General features: G+C 49.5%; 1 protein-coding gene across 1 annotated transcript in view; it reads right to left on the reverse strand.

The window, feature by feature from the left end:
• Positions 1–606: 606 nt before the first annotated feature.
• LOC141134915 (C-type lectin domain family 10 member A-like) overlaps positions 607–23,464 on the reverse strand; it is an 88,462-nt gene continuing 65,604 nt past the window's right edge. Inside the window, exons 8-9 of the mRNA XM_073624348.1 lie at positions 15,664–15,776; positions 607–1,259 (exon numbers count right to left, since the gene is read on the reverse strand). Of these exons, the coding sequence (XP_073480449.1) occupies positions 1,109–1,259; positions 15,664–15,776 (264 nt within the window). The 3' untranslated portion in view covers positions 607–1,108. The remainder of the gene's footprint in view (positions 1,260–15,663; positions 15,777–23,464) is intronic.

Here is a 23,464-nt window from a genome sequence, read left to right on the forward strand (position 1 = left end):
TTGTGTGAAAAAAAAGGACAGAAATTTCATATGGGTACAGTTTTGCATGACTGAGTAATTGTCATTCAAAGTATGAGAGCGCTGAAAGCTGAAAATTGGTCTTGTTAGAAAGAGGGTTTGTGGTTAATGATTGTGCCGCGGTTTATGTGTGTCTGTGAGACTCTTGCTTATGGCATAGCAGTCAAAGCAGATTTTATAGGTACTAGGAAGCCAGGCTTTTGTTAAACCACACCCCTTAAGCTGAGTACGCCGCAGGTCACTTCCTCCCTTAAATGTTCCTCATTTTGAAGTTCAAAAGTTGGGAGGTATGCATTTCCTGAAGCTGCGCCCTCTCTCCTACCGGGTAAGGTGTGGAAGTTTTAGTTTGCCTCACCTGCCAGCTGCCTAATAGCCAGTGAGCGGAAATGGGGAATGCATAACTCCACCCCCTCATTACACACTGCCGTTTAGTGCCAGTTCAGCTCAAATTTGTAATGCTGTGTGATGTCCTTCACGCTTCGCCCCATCATATGGGTGCAATCTGATGGACGTACCAGCGAGGCTGTAGACAATGGGGGGGGGGGTTTCATTGTGGATTAGAGGGGGGGAAAGGGGGATGGGGGGGTGGAAGGAGGAAGGTGGGGGGGGGGCACCAAATACACCTTCGCCTGTGTAGACAAAAATCCTTGCACCGGCCCTGGTCTGGAGGAGTGGGTGCTCCTAGGCGGACCACATTGTGCATTACCTAGGGTGGTCTGCATGCAACATGTGATGTTTAACCCCCTATGGTTGAAAGAACTGAAATCTAATAAATGAATTGGGCAGGCCAGGGACAACCAGGCTGTGTAGAAAGAAGATAGATGATGCTGGAGGTCCTCCAGCCAGGAAATGAGGTGGGGCTCTTTTTGACTTGCTGTAGCTTCTAATGCACATTGTGAGATAGACAAGGTTGGAGTTCAGCTTGAAAACTGCAGTATGGACACTCTGATATCCTCCTAATCTAGAGGAACTACAGGCCCCAGCATATTCTACAGCATTATTGAATACAGTAGTAGATTATTTATAGCCATAGTATGATGGAGAAGGAGAAAAGGCAGACAGAGATATCAGGTGTCCTCTGAAGTCCATATCAGAAGATGATCTTCTTCTCACAGATGTAACCGTGGATCTCTGAACAGTGAGCATCATTCCAGTTAACTCCTTGCCTTAACACAACACAGTCTTCCCCTCCTTCGAAACCATGATCCTTCCAATCATCGGGCTGTAAGTCCCCCCAGAACCTGAAGGACAGAAGAGACAAATAGTGATTAGACCAAGACAGGAACTGAGAAGAACTGGAACCTCAGAAATGCTGTAAAATGGGATCATCAAGGTGTGAGCCCGACAACAGTGATGGGACTGCAAGAGAGCTGACCACATGCTACAATTTTTTTAAATAATGCAAGTCTTTTTTATTGAAATAAATTTGCAATTTACAACAAGATTAAAGCATACAAAACATTCCCACTAGACTTCTAAGAAAAGAGACATAGAGAAAGAAAAAGCTCACATAGATTATGCAAATTCAAAAAATAAACAAATATACTCAGTTTAGCAACTACAACTTAATGGCATATATATATATATATATATATATATATATATATATATATATATACACACACACACATATATACAGTCAGGTCCATGAATATTGGGACAGCGACACAATTCTAATGTTTCTTGGCTCTATACACCACCACAATGGATTTGAAATGAAACGAACAAGATGTGCTTTAACTGCAGACTTTCAGCTTTAATTTGAGGGTATTTACATCCAAATCAGCTGAACGGTGTAGGAATTACAACAGTTTGTATATGTGCCTCCCACTTTTTAAGGGACCAAAAGTAACGAGACAATTGGCTGCTCAGCTGCTCCATGGTCAGGTGTGTGTTATTCCCTCATTATCCCATTTACAAGGAGCAGATAAAAGATCCAGAGTTAATTTCAAGTGTGCTATTTGCATTTGGAATCTGTTGCTGTCAACTCTTAATATGAGATCCAAAGAGCTGTCACTTGTAGTGAAGCAAGCCATTATTAGGCTGAAAAAACAAAACAAACCCATCAGAGAGATAGCAAAAACATTAGGTGTGGCCAAATCAACTGTTTGGAACATCCTTAAAAAGAAAGAGCACCGGTGAGCTCAGCAACACCAAAAGACCCGGAAGACCATGGAAAACAACTGTGGTGGATGACCGAGGAATTGTTTCCCTGGTGAAGAAAACACCCTTCACAACAGTTGGCCAGATCAAGAACACTCTCCAGGAGGTAGGTGTATGTGTGTCAAAGTCAACAATCAAGAGAAGACTTCACCAGAGTGAATACAGAGGGTTCACCACAAGATGTAAACCATTGATGAGCCTCAAAAACAGGAAGGCCAGATTAGAGTTTGCCAAACAACATCTAAAAAAGCCTTCACAGTTCCGGAACAACATCCTATGGACAGATGAGACCAAGATCAACTTGTACCAGAGTGATGGGAAGAGAAGAGTATGGAGAAGGAAAGGAACTGCTTATGATCCAAAGCATACCACCTCATCAGTGAAGCATGGTGGTGGTAGTGTCATGGCGTGGGCATGTATGGCTGCCAATGGAACTGGTTCTCTTGTATTTATTGATGATGTGACTGCTGACAAAAGCAGCAGGATGAATTCTGAAGTGTTTCGGGGAAATATTATCTGCTCATATTCAGCAAAATGCTTCAGAACTCATTGGACGGCGCTTCACAGTGCAGATAGACAATGACCCGAAGCATACTGCGAAAGCAACCAAAGAGTTTTTTAAGGGAAAGAAGTGGAATGTTATGCAATGGCCAAGTCAATCACCTGACCTGAATCCGATTGAGCATACATTTCACTTGGTGAAGACAAAACTGAAGGGAAAATGCCCCAAGAACAAGCAGGAACTGAAGACAGTTGCAGTAGAGGCCTGGCAGAGCATCACCAGGGATGAAACCCAGCGTCTGGTGATGTCTATGTATTCCACTTCAGGCTGTAATTGACTGCAAAGGATTTGCAACCAAGTATTAAAAAGTGAAAGTTTAATGGATGATTGTTAATCTGTCCCATTACTTTTGGTCCCTTAAAAAGTGGGAGGCACATATACAAACTGTTGTAATTCCTACACCGTTCACCTGATTTGGATGTAAATACCCTCAAATTAAAGTTGAAAGTCTGCAGTTAAAGCACATCTTGATCGCTTCGTTTCAAATCCATTGTGGTGGTGTATAGAGCCAAAAAGATTAGAATTGTGTCAATGTCCCAATATTCATGGACCTGACTGTATATACTATATTACCAAAAGTATTGTGACGCCTGCCTTTACACACACATGAACTTTAATGGCATCCCAGTCTTAGTTCGTAGGGTTCAATGTTGAATTGGCCCACCCTTTGCAGCTATAACAGCTTCAACTCTTCTGGGAAGGCTGTCCACAAGGTTTAGGAGTGTGTCTATGGGAATGTTTGACCATTCTTCCAGAAGAGCATTTGTGAGGTCAGGCACTGATGTTGCACAAGACGTCCTGGTACGTAGTCTCTGCTCTAATTCATACCAAAGGTGTTCTATCGGGTTTAGGTCAGGACTCTGTGCAGGTCAGTCAAGTTCCTCCACCCAAAACTCGCTCATCCATGTCTTTATGGACCTTGCATTGTGCACTGGTGCAAATCGTTTGGTGGAGGGGGGAGGATTATGGTGTGGGATTGTGTTTCAGGGGTTGGGCTTGGCCCCTTAGTTCCAGTGAAGGGAACTCTAAAGGCGTCAGCATACCAAGACATTTTTGACAATTTCATGCTCCCAACTTTGTGGGAACAGTTTGGGGATGGCCCCTTCCTGTTCCAACATGACTGCGCACCAGTGAACAAAGCAAGGTCCATAAAGACAAGGATGAGCGAGTTTGGGGTGGAGGAACTTGACTGGCCTGCACAGAGTCCTGACCTCAACCCGATAGAACAGAAACTGCAAGCCAGGCCCTCTTGTCCACCTTCCCAGAAGAGTTGAAGCCGTTATAACTGCAAAGGGTGGGCCAACTCAATGTTGAACCCTACGGACTAAGACTGGGATGCCATTAAAGTTCATTTGCGTGTAAAGGCAGGCGTCACAATATTTATATAGTGTATGTATGTGTGTACCCATGTCAGTAGTACATCTTGGACAATTTGGTGTAGCTGCTTTACCCCAGGAATGTAACTTTAGGGGAGTGCAGTGAGACCTGTGAATAATAGGGGTCAGACACTGTGAGGAGGATAAGGAGACTCTGGTCAGATTCTTCAAAGCTTGCTCCCATTCCTCATCACTAATTCAGGCAACAAATTGGCTCCATACATTTTATAAACCTCCCCTGGCAACCCATCGGTGCCTGGGGCTTTATTATTAGGCACACTGGCAGCAGCGACACAGAGTTTCTCTAGAGTCAGAGGTTTATTTAATACCTCCCTGTCAGCTCCAGACAGTTCTAGTAAAGTAATGGAGTCAAGAAAAAGCTGAGTTCAGCCTCTTCATAAGATACTTTTTTACAAATTACACTTTGTACAAATGTTTAAAGAAATCACAAAACACAGATGAAATCTCCACACTACAATTTGATGGTACAATCTACGGAGGTTAGGTCAGGGGTGGCTAACCACATGCCTAGATAGCTCCTATTATCTATGTGATGAGCTCTTCCTCCCACCTATTTCCCTAATTGTCTATGTGAACAGTTCTCTCCTCCAGGTTCTTCCACATGTGAGAAGTTCTTACCCTTCACTCCATTACCTATTGGCTTCTGTAAGGAGTTCTTTCCCTCATCTCTTTCCCTAGTTGGAATGATGTAAGGAGTAGGGATGAGTCAAAGGTTTGGTGAGAACCTAGTTTCAGACCGAACTTTGGCTGTTCGGATGTTTGATAGAACACCCCAAGTTTTGTTCTGTGTTTGGTGGGAGCAGAGCATCATATATTGATGTGAGTTCTGGAAATGGAAAGTTCTAAGGATAAAGCACTGATGATACAATTCACAGTTCCTAATGTAAAAGTTCCAGAAAATTAGATATTTGACTTTGATGTACATTACATTTTAGAATACTCATCCTTTGCTCCCACCAAAAGGTAAGTAAGTGAAGGCACGTTGAGTGCTCATCCAGAGAAGTGGTGGCACCCCGCTGGAACCTTTTATTACAGAGTCAATCCCTCTAACCAGCCCCCCCACTTTGATATGCTCTGCTCAGGAGTAGGGATGAGCTTCGTGTTCGAGTCAAACCCATGTTCGACTCGAACATCGGCTGTTCGATCGTTCGTCGAATTGCGAACGATATGGGCCGTTCGCGCCAAATTCGTGTGGCGCGTCGCGGCCCATAATTCACTGCGGCATCGCAGTGCATTGCTTGCTGATGATTGGCCAAGCATGCACTATGACCCGCATGCTTGGCCAATCACAGCGCCGCCTTAACAGAGAGCCGTAATTGGCCAAAGCCAAGGAGGCTTTGGCCAATTATGGCTCAGGGGATTTAGTACACGCCCCACACTATATAAGGCCGCCTGCACGGCGGCCCTGTGCAGTGTGTTCCGGTGTGCTGAGAAATAGAGAGAGAGAGAGAGAGACAGTGTCATTTCATTTGAGTTAGCTAGATTAGGCAGGACAGTCAGTCAGTTAGCTGCACTTAAAGTGTATTGTCTATATATATATATGCATCCCAGGTGTTGCATATATATATATATATATATACACTGTATTCAGTTTAGCTAGATCCGTTCCTGTTATCTTCTAGACTATTTACATTTAGTGCAGTGCGTCCTGCTCACAGTGTTCAGCTAGATCCGTTCCTGTTATCTTCTTACTGACAGGCAGGCTTGTCTTGTTACAGTATTTTGAAGAAAATTACTGGTGTTCTTTTGATCCTATTAGTACCACAGTCAGGCAGCTAGACTATTTACATTTAGTGCAGTACGTCCTGCTCACAGTGTTCAGCTAGATCCGTTCCTGTTCTCTTCTTACTGACAGGCAGGCTTGTCTTGTTACAGTATATAAAGCTACCTGAAGAAAATTGCTGGTGTTCTTTTGATCCTATTAGTACCACAGTCAGGCAGCTAGACTATTTACATTTAGTGCAGAGCGTCCTGCTCACAGTGTTCTGCTAAACCTACAAGTTAGTGGGGTGCGTCCTGCTCACAGTGTTCAGCTAAATCCGTTTCTGTTATCTTCTTACTGACAGGCAGGCTTGTCTTGTTACAGTAAATACAGCTACCTGAAGAAAATTGCTTGTGTTCTTTTGATCCTATTAGTACCACAGTCAGGCAGCTAGACTATTTACAGTTAGTGCAGTGCGTCCTGCTCACAGTGTTCTGCTAAACCTACAAGTTAGTGGGGTGCGTCCTGCTCACAGTGTTCAGCTAAACCTACAAGTTAGTGGGGTGCGTCCACCTCACAGTGTTCAGCTAAACCTACAAGCTAGTGGGGTGCGTCCTGCTCACAGTGTTCAGCTAGATCCGTTTCTGTTATCTTCTTACTGACAGGCAGGCTTGTCTTGTTACAGTAAATACAGCTACCTGAAGAAAATTGCTGGTGTTCTTTTGATCCTATTAGTACCACAGTCAGGCAGCTAGACTATTTACACAGTGTTCAGCTAAAGCTACCTGTAGAAGGTTGGTGGTGTTCTCATACTACAGGCAGGCAGTTGATTTTGCTAGCTGCAGTATCAGTATATATATATATATATATATATATATATATATATATATATATATATATCCCAGCTTAGTGCAGCTACAGGCCATTAGTATGTCTGGAAGGCCAAGAAGGAGAGGCAGACAGTCACAAGCCAATAAGAGAGGGCAAGCAGGCTCTGTGTCTAGTGCTGGTCGTGGAGACGGTGCATCCTCATCAGCACGTGGCCATGGGACACGCTTGGCCTTTTTTTCGGCAGCTGGCCATGTTGAGCCGCAACATGCGGAAGACTTGGTCGAGTGGATGACCAAGCTGTCCTCATCCTCCTCATCCTCTCTCACCCATGCCCAGGGTACTTTGTCTGGCAAAGCAGCGGCCTCTTCCCTCGGCTCAATGTCATCAGTGACTCCTTCCCTAGCCCCACCATGTCCTCCTGAGGAGTCCCTCGAACTGTTTGACCACAGTGTTGGGTACATGCTCCAGGAGGATGCCCAGCGTTTGGAAGGCTCTGATGATGATACTGAGCTCGATGAAGGCAGTAACATGAGCACGGACAGAGGGGGTACCCAAGAAGGACAGCAATCTGGCAGTCATGCTCCCCCTGCTGCAGCATACTGCCAGGTTTGCTCCAGTGATGAGGAGGGAGGGGATGATGAGGTCACTGACTCAACGTGGGTGCCTGATAGGAGAGAGGAGGAGGAGGAGGAGGCGGCACATCACCAACGAGGCAGGATGCCCTCCAGGGGCCAGCCTAAGGGCAGCACATTGACTGCATCACACCCCAAAGCTCCACATGTGCAGGGCGCTGCAGTCTCTGCGCGTTATTCAAAAAGTTCTTTGGTGTGGGCCTTTTTAGAGACGAGTGCATCAGATCGCACCGCTGCTATTTGCAACATATGTCTCAAGCGTATCTCGCGTGGCCAAAACATCTCCACATGCTTGACCAGACATATGTTGACCTGCCATGCAGTTCGTTGGCAAGCGTATCTAAAAGACCCACACCAAAGAACAAAGAGGACCTCTCCTTGCTCCTCATCAGCTGAGATTTCCAACCCCACTAGACCTTCAGTCCTCTCTGAGACCTGCACTGAGAGGAATGAAGGTGTAGAATTAGGTGTGTCACAGCCAAGTACTTGTGGGCAATCTGATTTTGGTACACCGATGTCAGATTGTACCAGGCAAATTTCCCTGCCCCAGCTGCTGCACCGCCGAAAGAAGTTTGCTCCCAGCCATCCACATGCCCAGCGGTTGAATGCTAGCTTGGCAAAATTGCTAGCACTTCAACTGCTGCCTTTTCAGTTGGTAGACTCTGCCCCCTTCCGTGAGTTTGTGGAATGTGCGGTTCCTCAGTGGCAGGTACCCAAACGCCACTTTTTCTCACGGAAGGCGATTCCGGCTCTCTACCAGCATGTGGAAGGCAATGTCCATGCCTCGCTGGACAGGGCGGTCAGCGGTAAGGTGCATATTACCGCTGACTCATGGTCCAGCAGGCATGGACAGGGACGTTACCTAAGTTTCACGGCGCATTGGGTGACTCTGCTGGCAGCTGGGAAGGATGCAGGACAAGGTGCAGTAGTGTTGGAGGTTGTTCCGCCACCACGCCTCCAAAATGCTAATGATTGTGACACACCTCTCTCCTCCACCCCCTCCTCTTCTTCTTCCTCCATGGCCTCTTCCTCGGAACCAGCGGTGCTCCGTAGTCGTTCAAGGGGCTACGCAAGTACGCAGGCCAAAAGATGCCATGCGGTGCTTGAGCTGGTGTGCTTGGGGGACAGGAGCCACACTGGGGCAGAGGTTCTGTCAGCTCTGCAGGGGCAGGTTCAGAGGTGTTTGACGCCACGCCAACTTAAGGCAGGAATGGTGGTTTGCGACAATGGCACCAACCTCCTCTCTGCCCTCCGACAGGGACAAATGACCCATGTGCCCTGTTTGGCTCACGTCCTTAACTTGGTGGTGCAGCGGTTCTTGGGCAGGTACCCGGGCTTACAGGATGTCCTAAACCAGGCCAGGAAAGTCTGTGTGCATTTCCGCCGGTCATATAATGCCAGTGCTCGGCTGACGGACCTCCAAAAGGAGTTTAAGCTGCCCAAGAACCGCCTAATCTGTGACATGCCCACCAGGTGGAACTCAACGTTGGCCATGCTGCAGCGGCTGCACACGCAGCAGAGGGCCATCAATGAGTACCTGTGCGACTATGGCACCAGGACAGGGTCAGGGGAGCTTGGTTTTTTTCCCCACGCCAGTGGGCCATGATCAGGGATGCATGCACTGTCCTGTCACCATTTGAGGAGGCCACGAGGATGGTGAGCAGTGACAGTGCATGCATCAGTGACACTGTCCCCCTTGTCCACCTGTTGGAGCACACGCTGCGTGGAATAATGGACAGGGCACTTATGGCACTTGAGGCAGAACAGAGGCAGGACGAGGAGGACTTCCTTAGCTCTCAAGGCCCCCTTTATCCAGACAGTGTTCCTGCGTGCCCGCTGATCACACAGGAAGAGGACGAGGAGGAGGAGGAGGAGGAGGAAGATTGTGTCAGTATGGAGGTGGAGCCTGGCACTCAGCATCAGCAGCAGTCTTTAAGGGATCAGTCCCAAAAAACACATGGACTTGTACGTGGCTGGGAGGAGGTGGCTGCGGACCATGTCGTCCTTAGTGACCCAGAGGACTCCGGACCGAATGCCTCAGCAAACCTACGCTGCATGGCCTCCCTGATCCTGCAAAGCCTGCGTAAGGATCCTCGTATTCGTGGTATCAAGGAGAAGGACCAATACTGGCTGGCAACCCTCCTTGATCCACGTTACAAGGGTAAGGTTGCGGACCTTATCTTGCCATCGCAGAGGGAGCAGAGGATGAAACATCTTCGGGAGGCCTTGCAGAAAGGTCTGTGCAACGCGTTCCCAGAGACTGGGAGGTTACAAACTCCTGTTTCTGGACAACGTGTTGCTGAGGCTTCGGTCAGTCAAAGAAGGAGCGGTGGAGAAGGTGGCCGTCTGACCGATGCGTTCAGACAATTTTTTGGTCCGCAGCCCCAAGGTATGATCGGTTCCAGCAACCATCGCCAGCGTCTGTTTTACATGGTGCAGGAATACCTAGGGGCAAGATCAGACTTGGACACCTTTCCCACCGAAAATCCTCTGGGTTACTGGGTCTTGAGGATGGATCACTGGCCAGAGCTTGCACAGTATGCAATTGAGCTACTGGCCTGTCCTGCATCCAGCGTTCTTTCGGAACGCACATTCAGTGCTGCTGGAGGCGTGGTAACCGATCACAGGGTGCGTCTGTCCACTGACTCGGTCGATCGACTGACCTTCATAAAAATGAATCAGTCTTGGATCACCACCAGCTACCAAGCACCTGATGCTGATGTAACCGAATAATTTTTTTTGAAATCTCAGATCCCTTCAAAGACTGCCTATGCTGATGCTGATTGACTATCCCTGAGTAATTATCCTCTTCCTCCTCAATCATCACGCTGATAGCTTGTAAGAACATTTTTGGTTCTGGGCGCCACCACCAGTGCCTAAGGCACAATTTTTCAGCCCCTGTTTAACAGGGGCGTGTAACTACAATTTTTGATGTAATACTTTGCAGCAGGGCTCGTTCCTGCATTCCAACTAGAGTGTCTGTGAGGGGTTGCAGTGTTGTGGCACCAGCACCAGTGCCTAAGGCCCATTTTTTCTGCCCCTGTTTAACAGGGGCGTGTAATTACAATTTTTGATGCAATACTTTGCAGCAGGGCTCGTTCCTGCGTTCCAACTAGAGTGTCTGTGAGGGGTTGCAGTGTTGTGGCACCAGCACCAGTGCCTAAGGCCCAATTTTTCAGCCCTTGTTTAACAGGGGTGTGTAATTACAATTTTTGATGCAATACTTTGCAGCAGGGCTCGTTCCTGCGTTCCAACTAGAGTGTCTGTGAGGGGTTGCAGTGTTGTGGCACCAGCACCAGTGCCTAAGGCCTAATTTTTCAGCTCCTGTTCAACAGGGGCATGTAATTACAATTCTTGATCTAATATTTCACAGCAGGGCCCTGTGAGGGCTTACAGTGTTGTGGCCACAGCAACACCTAAGGCCCAAATTTCTGCTGAGTATATAGGGCAGGACCCTACTTTCAAACAACTAACTTACAAACGACTCCTACTTGCAAACGGAAGGAGACAACAGGAAGTGAGATGAAATCTACCCCTAGGAAGAGAAATTCTCTCCTGTAAGAGTTAATATGGGAAAAACATTTCTCCTTTCCACTGATGCTTTCCAATCCATTGGGACAAAAAGTGAGGTGAAATCTTCTGAAGAGGAGGAAAGACAGCAAAACAAATGTCACAGGGGTGATAACCCTTCCCTATGTTTTCCAAAAAGCTTAAAAAAGATTTTTTGGCTGGAGCTAAACACGTTAAAAATGTACCCGTTCAAAATTACAAAGAGATTCTACTTAACAACAAACCTACAGTCCCTGTCTTGTTTGCACCGCCTGTATACTGCTGTTCAGAGTATATAGGGCCTGGTGGCCCCACACCTTTCCTTATTTTAATTTGGGTGTGGGGTTCCCCTTAATATCCATACAAGACCCAAAGGGCCTGGTAATGGACTGGGGGGTACCCATGCCGTTTGTCTCACTGATTTTCATCTATATTGCCAGGACCCGACATTACATTAAACCCGCAAGCAGTTTTAAATGAGATTTTTTCCTTTAAAAATGACATTTGGTGCAGGGACTGTTCTAAACACGGGAAACACGCGTCACTTTACAGGCATACTATAGACAGGTACGATATTTAAAGGAATATTTCACTTTTTTTTTTTTTACTTTAAGCATCATTAAAATCACTGCTCCCGAAAAAACGGCCGTTTTTAAAAGTTTTTTTTGCATTGATACATGTCCCCTGGGGTAGGACCCGGGTCCCCAAACCCTTTTTAGGGCAATACCATGCAAATTAGTTTTTAAAATGAGCACTTTTGATTTCGAACGTTCGAGTCCCATAGACGTCAATGGGGTTCTAACGTTCGTGCGAACTTTCGGTCCGTTCGCAGGCAGGGGCGGACTGACCATCGGGCAGTTCGGACGCTGACCGAGGGCCCGTGGCCAGTAGGGGGCCCCATGGCAGCTTCCACTTCGGGACCCGATCTACCCGTCAGCTAGCTGTGATTGACGGGCTGATCGGGTCTCTGCTCACTGCTAAGAGACTGCAGTGTATACACACACCTCGTGATGCGCTCCTCCTCCTCCCCGCCGGCCCCTCCTTCCCTCCCGTCCATCCCAGGTGCTTGTATCTGTCATCACCTCGGACGGACAGAAAAGAGGAGGGGCCGGCGAGGAGGAGGAGGAGCACATCACGAGAGGTCTGTATACAGCCGCTTCCCGCGCTACTCTGCATGTAGGAAGGAAAGTGCAGCAGCTTGTACCACGTGCTGCTATTAGAAAGTTGCTGCACAGCTTCCCACCCACAGTGTCCCCCTGTGCCCCCCACCTCCCCACAGTGTCCCCCTGTGCCCCCCACCTCCCCACAGTGTCCCCCACCTCCCCACAGTGTCCTCCTGTGCCCCCCACCTCCCCACAGTGTCCCCCTGTGCCCCCCACCTCCCCACAGTGTCCCCCTGTGCCCCCCACCTCCCCACAGTGTCCCCCTGTGCCCCCCACCTCCCCACAGTGTCCTCCTGTGCCCCCCACCTCCCCACAGTGTCCCCCACCTCCCCACAGTGTCCTCCTGTGCCCCCCACCTCCCCACAGTGTCCCCCTGTGCCCCCCACCTCCCCACAGTGTCCCTCTGTGCCCCCCACCTCCCCACAGTGTCCCCCTGTGCCCCCCACCTCCCCACAGTGTCCCCCTGTGCCCCCCACCTCCCCACAGTGTCCTCCTGTGCCCCCCACCTCCCCACAGTGTCCTGTGCCCCCCACCTCCCCACAGTGTCCTCCTGTGCCCCCCACCTCCCCACAGTGCCCCCCTGTGTGCCCTCCACCCCCACAGTGCCCCCCTGTGTGCCCTCCACCCCCACAGTGACCCCACAGTGACCCCCACCTCCCCACAGTGACCCCCACCTCCCCACTGTGTCCCCCTGTGCCCCCCACCTCCCCACAGTGACCCCCACCTCCCCACAGTGTCCCCCTGTGCCCCCCACCTCCCCACAGTGACCCCCACCTCCCCACAGTGTCCCCCTGTGCCCCCACAGTGTCCCCCTGTGCCCCCCACCTCCCCACAGTGTCCTCCTGTGCCCCCCACCTCCCCACAGTGCCCCCTGTGCCCTCCACCCCCCACCTCCCCACAGTGACCCCCACCTCCCCACAGTGTCCCCCTGTGCCCCACAGTGACCCCCACCTCCACACAGTGTCCCCCTGTGCCCCCCACCTCCCCACAGTGACCCCCTGTGCCCCCACCTCCCCACAGTGCCCCCCTGTGCTCCCCACAGTGCCCTCCACCTCCCCACAGTGTCCCCCTGTACCCCCCACCTCCCCACAGTGTCCTCCAGTGCCCCCCTGTGTGCCCTCCACCCCCACAGTGACCCCCTGTGCCCCCCACCTCCCCACAGTGACCCCCACCTCCCCACAGTGTCCCCCTGTGCCCCCCACCTCCCCACAGTGACCCCCACCTCCCCACAGTGTCCCCCTGTGCCCCCACAGTGACCCCCTGTGCCCCCACCTCCCCACAGTGCCCCCCTGTGCTCCCCACAGTGCCCTCCACCTCCCCACAGTGTCCCCCTGTACCCCCCACCTCCCCACAGTGTCCTCCTGTGCCCCCCACCTCCCCACAGTGCCCCCCTGTGTGCCCTCCACCCCCACAGTGACCCCCTGTGCCCCCCACCTCCCCACAGTGACCCCCACCTCCCCACAGTGTCCCCCTGTGCCCCCCACCTCCCCACAGTGACCCCCACCTCCCCACAGTGTCCCCCTGTGCCCCCCACCTCCCCACAGTGCCCCCCACCTCCCCACAGTGACCCCCTGTGCCCCCCACCTCCCCACAGTGATCCCCTGTGCCCCCCCACCTCCCCACAGTGTCCCCATGTGCCCCCCACCTCCCCACAGTGCCCCCTTGTGCCCCCACCTCCCCCCTCCCCACAGTGCCCCCCTGTGCCCCCCACCTCCCCACAGTGCCCTCACCTCCCCACAGTGCCCCCCTGTGCCCCCCCACCTCCCCACAGTGTCCCCATGTGCCCCCCACAGTGCCCCCTTGTGCCCCCCACCTCCCCCCTCCCCACAGTGCCCCCCTGTGCCCTCCACCTCCCCACAGTGCCCCCCTGTGCCCCCCCACCTTCCCACAGTGTCCCCCTGTGCCCTCCACCTCCCCACAGTGTCCCCCTGTGCACTCTACCTCCCCACAGTGCCCCCCTGTGCCCTCCACCCCCCCCACAGTGTCCCCCTGTGCCCTCCACCTCCCCACAGTGTCCCCCTGTGCCCCCACCTCCCCACAGTGTCCCCCTGTGCCCCCCACAGTGCCCCCCTGTGCCCTCCACCTCCCCCCTCCCCACAGTGCCCTCCACCCCCCCCACAGTGCCCCCCTGTGCCCTCACCTCCCCACAGTGCCCCCCTGTGCCCTCCACCCCCCCAGTGTCCCCCTGTGCCCTCCACCTCCCCACAGTGTCCCCCTGTGCCCCCACCTCCCCACAGTGTCCCCCTGTGCCCCCCACCTCCCCACAGTGTCCCCCTGTGCCCCCCACCTCCCCACAGTGCCCCCCTGTGCCCCCCACCTCCCCACAGTGCCCCCCTGTGCCCTCCACCTCCCCCCCACAGTGCCCTCCACCCCCCACAGTGTCCCCCTGTGCCCCCCACCTCCCCACAGTGTCCCCCTGTGCCCTCCACCTCCCCACAGTATCTCCCTGTGCCCTTCACCTCCCACAGTGTCCCCCTGTGTTTTCCATCCCCCCCCCATGGTGTCTCCCTGTGCCACTCACACACAGTGTCCCCCTGTGCCCTCCACCCACCTACAGTGTCCCCCTGTGCCCTCCAACCCCCCCCCATGGTGTCTCCCTGTGTCCTCCACCCCCACTGTGTCGCCTTCCCCCCTGATGGCTACCCTGAAAGACACTGTGTTAAGTCTGGAGGATCCCAGTGCTCTACTGTGTGCCCTGTGTTTTGGTTTGTGCCCTGCTATTTGCCCTACTGCGTGCCCCATGGCCTGTGATGTGCCCTGCTAGTGTACCCCCTTATGTGCCCTACTCTGTGCCCCTTGCCCTGTGATGTGCCTTGTGATGTGCCCTGCTGTGTACCGCCTGTTGTGCTCTACTGTGTGCCCTGTAATGTGCTCTGTGTGCCCCATGCCCTGGGATGTGTGCCCTGATGTGTACCGCTTGTGTCCTGTTCCCAAGGATGTGCCCTACTGTGTGCCCTGCTGTGTGCCCTACTATTTGCCACATGCCCTGTGATGTGCAGCACGCTCCCTGCTGTGTATCTCCTGATGTGCTCTGTGATGTGCCCCGCTGTGTACCCACTGATCTGCCCTGTACCCTCTGTGATGCACCATGCTGTGCTCAATAATGTGCCCTGATGTGTACAGCATAATAAACCCTGCTGGGTGCCCCATTATGTGTCCTGTGATGTGCCCTACTGTGTGCCCCATGCCCTGTGCCCCATGATGTGCCCCGTGCTCTGCAGTGTGCCATGTGATGTGCCTTACTGTGTGCCCCATGTAAGTGGGGCTTTGTGTAGGTGCGGCTTGCATGTGGGCGGAGACACAGGGGGCCCCATGATCTTCTATTGCCCGGGGGCCCCATGAGTTGTCAGTCCGCCCCTGTTCGCAGGTTCTGGTGTGGAACCGAACCGGGGGGTGTTCGGCTCATCCCTACTCAGGAGGGCTGTCTCATAAGGACTTACTCATAGATCGATATTGATAATATGTACATTGTGGTTTTCTGGGTGACAAGATATTGTAAAGCTCTGGGTGGAGTGAAATAAAGTCACAACAATGTACTTCATCTCAAGGACCCATCAGTGTGCCACCTTTTCAGATAATTTTGCCAGATCTTACTGTTGGGGATATGTGAGGAGGATTCAGAAATTTGGGGTTTTAGTGTACTTACTTTGGAGTTACGTCAAAAGGAGATCCATCCACCCATTTCCAGGTTCCATCTATATCCGTTAGACCGATCCACAAGAATGTGTTCCTCACACTCTCAATTCCACGCAGAAAATTCTTAAGAAAGACAAAATATAGAAGTTGTTAGAAAATGAATTATTATACACACACGTAAGAGGGGCTTCGTGGTTGGCTGGTTTTGACACCAAAGCACTATTCCCTACCCCCACTCCAGCCCTTCAAGAAACTGTCCTGCGGAGACTGAACCTTCCACCCTTCTTGTGCCCTGCTCCTTGCCAATAACCTCCATGTGACATTCCCGGGGCTAGACCTTTAAATTCCCAAGGAAGGAATGTTCACACAAGAAATAGTTTTGCTGTGCTTTGCTGGCGGTATACAGAAAATGGCATTACAGTCACAACAGAGGTATATATATATATTTTTTTACCCTTAGTGGGCTGAAATGCACTCTAATCTTATTTTACCAACCAAAAGCACACCCCCCTCCCAGCCCATCCCACCCCCTCCCAACCCCTCCCAACCCCCTCCCCAAACCCAACCACCCCTCCTTTATTTCATCCCCCTCTACCACTCCTTATCTTTTCTCCTCCTATCTTCCCAAATGACCCCTCGTCACCCTCTAAACCAGTGTTTCTCAACTCCAGTCCTCAAGGCGCCCCAACAGGTCACGTTTTCAGTCTTCCCATTATTTTGCACAGGTAATTTTATCCGTTTCACTGCCTTAGTAATTACCACAGCTGTTTCATCTGAGGGAAATCCTGAAAACATGACCTGTTGGGGTGCCTTGAGGACTGGAGTTGAGAAACACTGCTCTAAACCATTTACCACAATCTGGCCGATTCCTCAACCCTGAGCTAAGAACCTCATATCTCGGCCGCTCTTAGAGAGTCTTTAAACTCCGCCCATTCCCTCCACTTCTTCTCGAAGGCCTCCACTTTCGTCCCTTCACTGAACCTAAGGTATTCTAGGCTATAGATTTCATTGATTTTATTAAACCAATCTCTTATCATAGGTCTTCCTTTCTTATACCAATACCTAGGTATGAGGCTCTTAGCCGCGTCAGTGAGCTGTGGTAATAGCGTTTTCAGATATGTCTTTATGGGCATTTCGCTCTTATGGAATAGGCATTCCCAAGGGTCATCCGGGATATCAATGTTGGTAATCTCTTCGATTATTTCCCTTACTCCCCCCCCCAAATTTTCTAATTTCCGGGCAGGGCCACCAAATATGCGCCATTGACCCTGTTTCTTTGCATCCCCTCCAGCAAAATTGTGAAGTTTCCTTCTGGCATTTATGTACTCGATCGGGTGTCATGTACATTCTCGCCAGACACTTGAAATTCAGCTCCAGTATTTTACAGTTAACCGACGTAGTGCTCACTCGCCTCAGTATCTGCCACGCTTCTGGATCTGTGATCTTATAATCCAACTCCTTCTCCCACTTCCTAATATATGGTGGGACATCCGTATTCCCCAACTCCTTTAATACTTTATAGATCTTAGAGAACCCCCCCTTCCTTTTTTTTTCCATACAACTTTTCTCCAGTGGGCGTAGTTTGCCTACCGATCTAATTGGCTGTGGGAGTGAGTCTATAAAGTGGCACGATAGGTTATACCGCCATGGGTCTATGACTAGCAAATTTTCCCTATCTTTAAGTTCCTGGAATGTACATATTTTATCCTGGTTCATCACATCATTTAGTTGAGCATTTTCCGCCAGTATCCACTTTCCAAACCACTCCTCCTTCCCCGGTGCAAAATATTCTGAATCCTTAAGTGAAATTAGGGGTGAATTAAACCCCCATCCCTCCCTTTTATGCAGTGAGTCCCATATTTTAAGTGCGTGTCTAGTAATGTGCTGTGTTTCAGTACTAAGTTTTCTTAAGTGGGGTGGGATCCATACTATCTTATTTAACTTACTATCACTAATTATATATTCAATTTTTTACCCAGTGTTTTTCTGTATTGTTTTTCACCCAATCTATTACACGTGTCAAGGCAATTGCCTCATAATACTTACTAATATCTGGTGCTCTCCACCCTCCCTTGCCCTTTTCTTTAGTTAGCTGTGCGAAGTTTAAGCAAGGTTTTTTTCCTCTCCAGATAAATTTTAGGAACATTGTGTGTAGACTCCTGAGGTATGCCTGTGGGAGAGCCACTGGAAGCATCTGCATTTTGTATGTAATTTTAGGTAGTATTACCCTTTTATATATACCGTATTTATCGGCGTATAACACGCACTTTTTTCCCCTTAAAATCAGGGGAAAGTCGCAGGTGCGTGTTATACGCCGATCCCATGCGATCCCGAGCTGCACAACTTCAAAATCGCCGACCGCGATTTGAAAATGGCGCCGCTGGCGCCGAAATACACAGAGCCGGTCCTCGGCTCTTTCCGGCGGCTCTCGTTCACTTTCGGCTCCACTCGTAGTCCTGAGCGGAGCTATCCGAACCGCTCCGCTCGGGACTACGAGTGGAGCCGAAAGTGAACGAGAGCCGCCGGAAAGAGCCGAGGACCGGCTCTGTGTATTTCGGCGCCGGCGGCACCATTTTCAAATCGCGGTCGGCGATTTTGAAGACAGGGGATCGAAGGCTGCACTGGGGAAGGCTGCACTGGGGAAGGCTGCACTGACAAGGCTGCACTGACATGGCTGCACTGACATGGCTGCACTGACAAGGCTGCACTGACAAGGCTGCACTGACATGGCTGCACTGACAAGGCTGCACTGACATGGCTGCACTGACATGGCTGCACTGACATGGCTGCACTGACAAGGCTGCACTGACATGGCTGCACTGGGGAAGGCTGCACTGACAAGGCTGCACTGACAAGGCTGCACTGAGAAGGCTGCACTGATGGGCATTTAAATGTAAGTTTTTTTCCCTTCAACTTCCCTCCTAAAAGTTTTTTTTCCTTAAAATTCCCTCCTAAATTGGGGTGCGTGTTATACTCCGGTGCGTGTTATACGCCGATAAATACGGTATTAATTCTACCTGCCCAGGATAACTGTCCGTGTGTTATTCTGTTTAGCTCTTGCTTTATTTCATTGAGAAGGGACATAAAATTCGCCTGGAATAAAGCCTCTTTTGTTGTGGTTATTTTGACCCCTAAATATTTAAGTTCTTTTTTCCCCCAAATAAATGGGAAACATTTTTGGTATGCATTATCTCTGAGTTTGCTAGCATTGATATCTAACGTTTGCGATTTAGTCGGGTTAAACTTACAATTAGAGAGCTTCCCATATTCTGTTAATGTAGAAATAATATTCGGAAGGGAAATCCTCGGGCGCGTAACATAAAGCAGGATATCATCCGCAAAGGCAGCCAGTTTATACTCGTCTTTGCCGATCTTTAACCCGCTGATGTCTGGGTTTAGCCTAATCCTGGAAAGGAGGTGTTCAAGAGCCAATACGAAGAGCAGTGGGGAAAGTGGACACCCCTGTCTCGTGCCATTGAACATTTCAAATGGCTCCGAGAGTAAGCCATTAACCCTCACTCTCGCTGCAGGTCGAGAGTATAGTGCCTTAATCCATCTGAGGGCTCTTTCCCTAATTCCTATCTCCTCAAGGGTGCACGTCATGAAGCCCCAGTCTACTCTGTCGAACGCTTTTTCAGCGTCTATAGACAGGAGTAGACCTGGGGCTCCGCTCTCTTTAATTTTCTGTGTCACTAAGAGTGTTTTAATACTATTATCACATCCCTCTCTTCCCGGAATAAACCCGACCTGGTCAGGATGTATGATGTCTTTAATAATTTGTTTCAGTCTTTCCGCAAGCACTTTGGCGAATAATTTCGTGTCAACGTTTAAAAGCGAGATGGGTCTATAGCTGGAACACTGTGTACTATCTTTGTCCTGTTTGAGAATAATAGCTATATTAGCCTCCAGTGCTTCTCTCCTCATTTCCCCTTTATCCCCAATTTCATTCATGTAAGAACACATATTGGGGATTAAGTAATCCTGGTATTTTTTATAGTAAAGAACTGTCAGCCCCTCAGGGCCAGGGCTCTTGCCCACTGGCGTTTTCTTAAGGGCTCTTCTTACTTCTTCCTCCGTTATGGGGGCCTCTAGAATATGTTGGTCGGTTTCCGTGATCTTAATCATACCACTATCTTTTAAATAACTTTTAATTTTCTCATGTTTTTGTTCCCTCCCTTCCTGGGTGTCATTTTTATTGATAGCGTACAACTCCCCATAATAATCACGGAAAATTTCCGCAATCTCTTTATCTTTGAATCTAATGTCTCCTGCCTTTGTTTTTATTTTATCAATATAGTTGGAGGTTTTCTTCTTCCTCAGGGCCTTAGCCAGAAATCTCCCAGGTCTATTGCCACCTATATATCTTTCTTTTTTCACGAGGTTATACATTTTTCGGGTTTCTTGTTTGATTAAAGCCCGCATGGCCTCTCTCCTCCTTAGTAGACTCATTAATACCTCCTTATCCCCCGTTTTCTTATGTAGTTGTTCAAGGTTATGAATTTCTTGTTTAGGAACTACTTTGTCTTTCTCCTTTCTTCTCTTAACCTCGGATCCCACCATCATAAAAATCCCTCTGATAAAAGCTTTGTGGGCCTCCCAAACTATGGCTTCTGACGTCTCACCCGGTACGTTCGTTTTAAAGTAAAATTCCAGCTCCTCTTTGATTCGTTTATCAATTATTCTATCGTGGAGGAGATCCTCATCGAGTCTCCAACTTTTAACCCAGTTTTTACGCTTGCCTATTTTCAGCTGTAGACTTATAGGCGCGTGATCAGAGAAGGTCATCGTACCAACATCTGTGCCCTCGACCTCCTCCAGGAGACAATGTTCTACGAGGAAGAAGTCCAATCTAGAGTACGTCGCATGTACGGGGGAGTAGAAAGTGTAGTCTCTTAGATTGTAGTGTTGTGTCCTCCAAACGTCTACAAGTTGACATAGGCGCAGCTTCTTTTTTAATTTGTTCAGCCACATCCCACCAGTCCCCCGCGCACGCGACATACAATCTTTACCTGGTTCCAAACACAAGTTGAAGTCTCCTGCTATTATAGCCCCCTCTTGCCTGAATTCCTCAAACTTTGCGAGGATTCCCAGTAAATATCTGCTTGAGTTTTTATTTGGGCCGTATACATTTGCTAATGAGCAAACTGACCCATTTAGTTTACCTCTTAGAAACAGAAATCGCCCCTCTGGGTCAACCAATCTCTCTTCCAACTTAAACGATACGCGCTTGGCGAATCCGATCGCCACTCCTTTTGCACCCCTGGTCGGAGAATCTCCTTAAAACCAAGTCGGGTATTCTCTGGAATAAATGCTCTGGCTCTTACCCAGGAAGAGGTGCGTCTCCTGTAGCAGAATAACATCCGCTTTCAGGAGTTTTAATTCACCCAAAACGTTCCCACATTTAGTGGGGGAATTTAGACCTCTTACATTATATGAGATTATGTTTAGTCTAGACATCTTTTTTTATCTGAGACAAAAGGAGATTTACCTTTCAATACTAACCAAAGGAGTGGTAGACAATGGGATGCAGGCTTACCTCCCAACCTCCTCCCTTCCCCACCCCACCCCACCCAACCTCCCCCCTCAGACTCCCACACCTTCCCCCCCATTCGGTTGAGGGAAATGGGCCTCCCGTAGACCCAGATAACCGTAGCCTCACTGACACCTCCCGGCCTCCCGGTTGTCCCCCTAGAGGTTGAGCTCGAAGTGGACATAATTGAAACCGATACTCCCCCCGGGATTGGGAGTTTCCTGTGCCCATCCGTCCCCCCGCTCCCCCGCCGCCCCCCTCCCCATCTAACTTATATATATATAAATGGGCCATTACTAAGTTTCTTTAAATCTTATTTTTTTCTGCATAATAATTCATTTTGCTTTAAGGACTGGTTTCCAGACTGTTAGTTCCTCTGTAGACTCATGGTTTGCTGTTTTTTCCCACCAACCCGGAATTTCCACTAATGGGACATCTAAGCGGTGGCAACATTTTTGCGTTTCTTCCTAGAATCTAAATACTGCGGAGCGACCTTCTTTGCGTCCAATTAGGCAGGCTGGGAAGCCCCAAGAGTATTGGATGTCATGTGTTTTGAGTAAGGCCAGTAATGGTTTCAGAGTTCTTCTCCTAGATAGAGTCTCCGCAGCCAGGTCTGGGAATATTTGCAGGTTTATATCACCGAACTTCACTGGTTGTTTTTTTCTTATGCTGGCTTTGATCTGTTCCTTATCCTGGTAGTTATGGAATCTTACAATAACATCCCGCGGGACGTCCCCACTTATTTCGGCCGGCTTTCTAATCCTGTGGACTCTTTCAAGTTTTATTTTACGACTGGATTTGACAGGCCTCCAAAGATGACGTCCATTTTTTCTTGTAAATTCTCTTTTTCACCTTGTAGCTCTGGAAGACCTCTGATCCGGAGGTTTTTCCTTCTATTTCGGTTCTCTTGGTCTTCCAGTCTATACATTATGTTTCTCTGTTCTTTCTGCATCTCTTCCATCTGAAGCTTAAGATCTTTTATCTCGGCCCCTTGCCTGTCCATCGTGGTTTCTACCTCCTTGACACTTTTTAGGATATGATTCATATTCCATATTCTCACGCAAGATTCCTATCTCTCCTTTTATCGATGTTTCAAGCTTCGCAAACATTTCTGCCATTTCTCCCTTTGTAGGGAGCTGTTTTTTTTGTTGGGGTCCCGTTGTTATTTCTTCCATTGTCTCGCAACCAGTGGAGCGGATATCGGTCTCAGCCAACTGTCTTCTTGTCCCAATTTTGGATGGGCCTTCAGGAGTTTTGCTTTTTGCCCCAGTTGATTTTCCCGGGCTTTCTTTGCTGCTGTCATGTAGTCTGCTACTGTGAAAGTTCAGGCTGTGCACTAGACACGAACAGCAAACAAACAGTCCGCACAATTAAACAATTGCACTATTAACATCAGGCTCCCATGTCAGCTTTTTTTTTTTTTTTTTCTGTGCTCTAAGTTTTCAGTAGATATGTGTTTGCAGTGAGTTTGCAGTGAGTGTATGTTTTTTTCTTTATTGGATTGGAGGGCTGGCAGTTAATTTGTTCCTGACAGGAGTAATGTATGGTGAGTCACTGGCTATCGCCACAGAGTCTACAGTGACTACAGTTCCCTGGAGGCTGAATAGTTTGAGGTAAAAAGCGCCATGCGTTATACCCTGGCCATTGTGCATTGTAGTTCCATTATAGTTCCAGTCACCCTTAGGTATAGATAACAAAATAGTTATTGTGATCAACTTGAAGTCTAATAAGATATTGCTAATTACCACTCTTCCTTAATTCATTGAGCCGGGTGAATGTGACTGTAACATGTAGCATCTTATAGTTCATACAGATCTGAAAAGTCACTTACCCCCTCAGATGGGTTTAAGCAGATCAGTGGCTTACAAATCACTCATCCTCTGGAGATTTTCCCTGCACCTTGATACCGTCCCGCAGCCTCCACGATACCAGAACAGGCACTAACAGCCGCAGACTTGAGGTTTCTTATGGATGGCTTGTGGGTCGGCCTCCCCAGCGCCGGACACCACAAGCTCCGTGTTCTGTCACTAGGTTCGGCGGGGTTACACAGGCCAGCCAGCTCCCACAGAGGTAGATTCGTTGCACTCACTGCTACGGCAGAGATCTGCACGATGTTGCCGGTCCAATACAGGCAAATGGAGAGCACCGCTCTCACTCACTGCCCGTACCAGTCACGGCTTACACTTGGAGCGGAGGTATCCGATGGGGGGGGGGGCGAAGGCAGCAGGCCGAGGAGTCCGCGACGGGCTAGGGGATGACCCGCATGTGAGCCGGAGCCTGC

This window comes from Aquarana catesbeiana, linkage group LG03 (assembly GCF_042186555.1).
Source record: "Aquarana catesbeiana isolate 2022-GZ linkage group LG03, ASM4218655v1, whole genome shotgun sequence".
In the NCBI taxonomy this organism is placed as follows: Eukaryota; Metazoa; Chordata; class Amphibia; order Anura; family Ranidae; genus Aquarana; species Aquarana catesbeiana.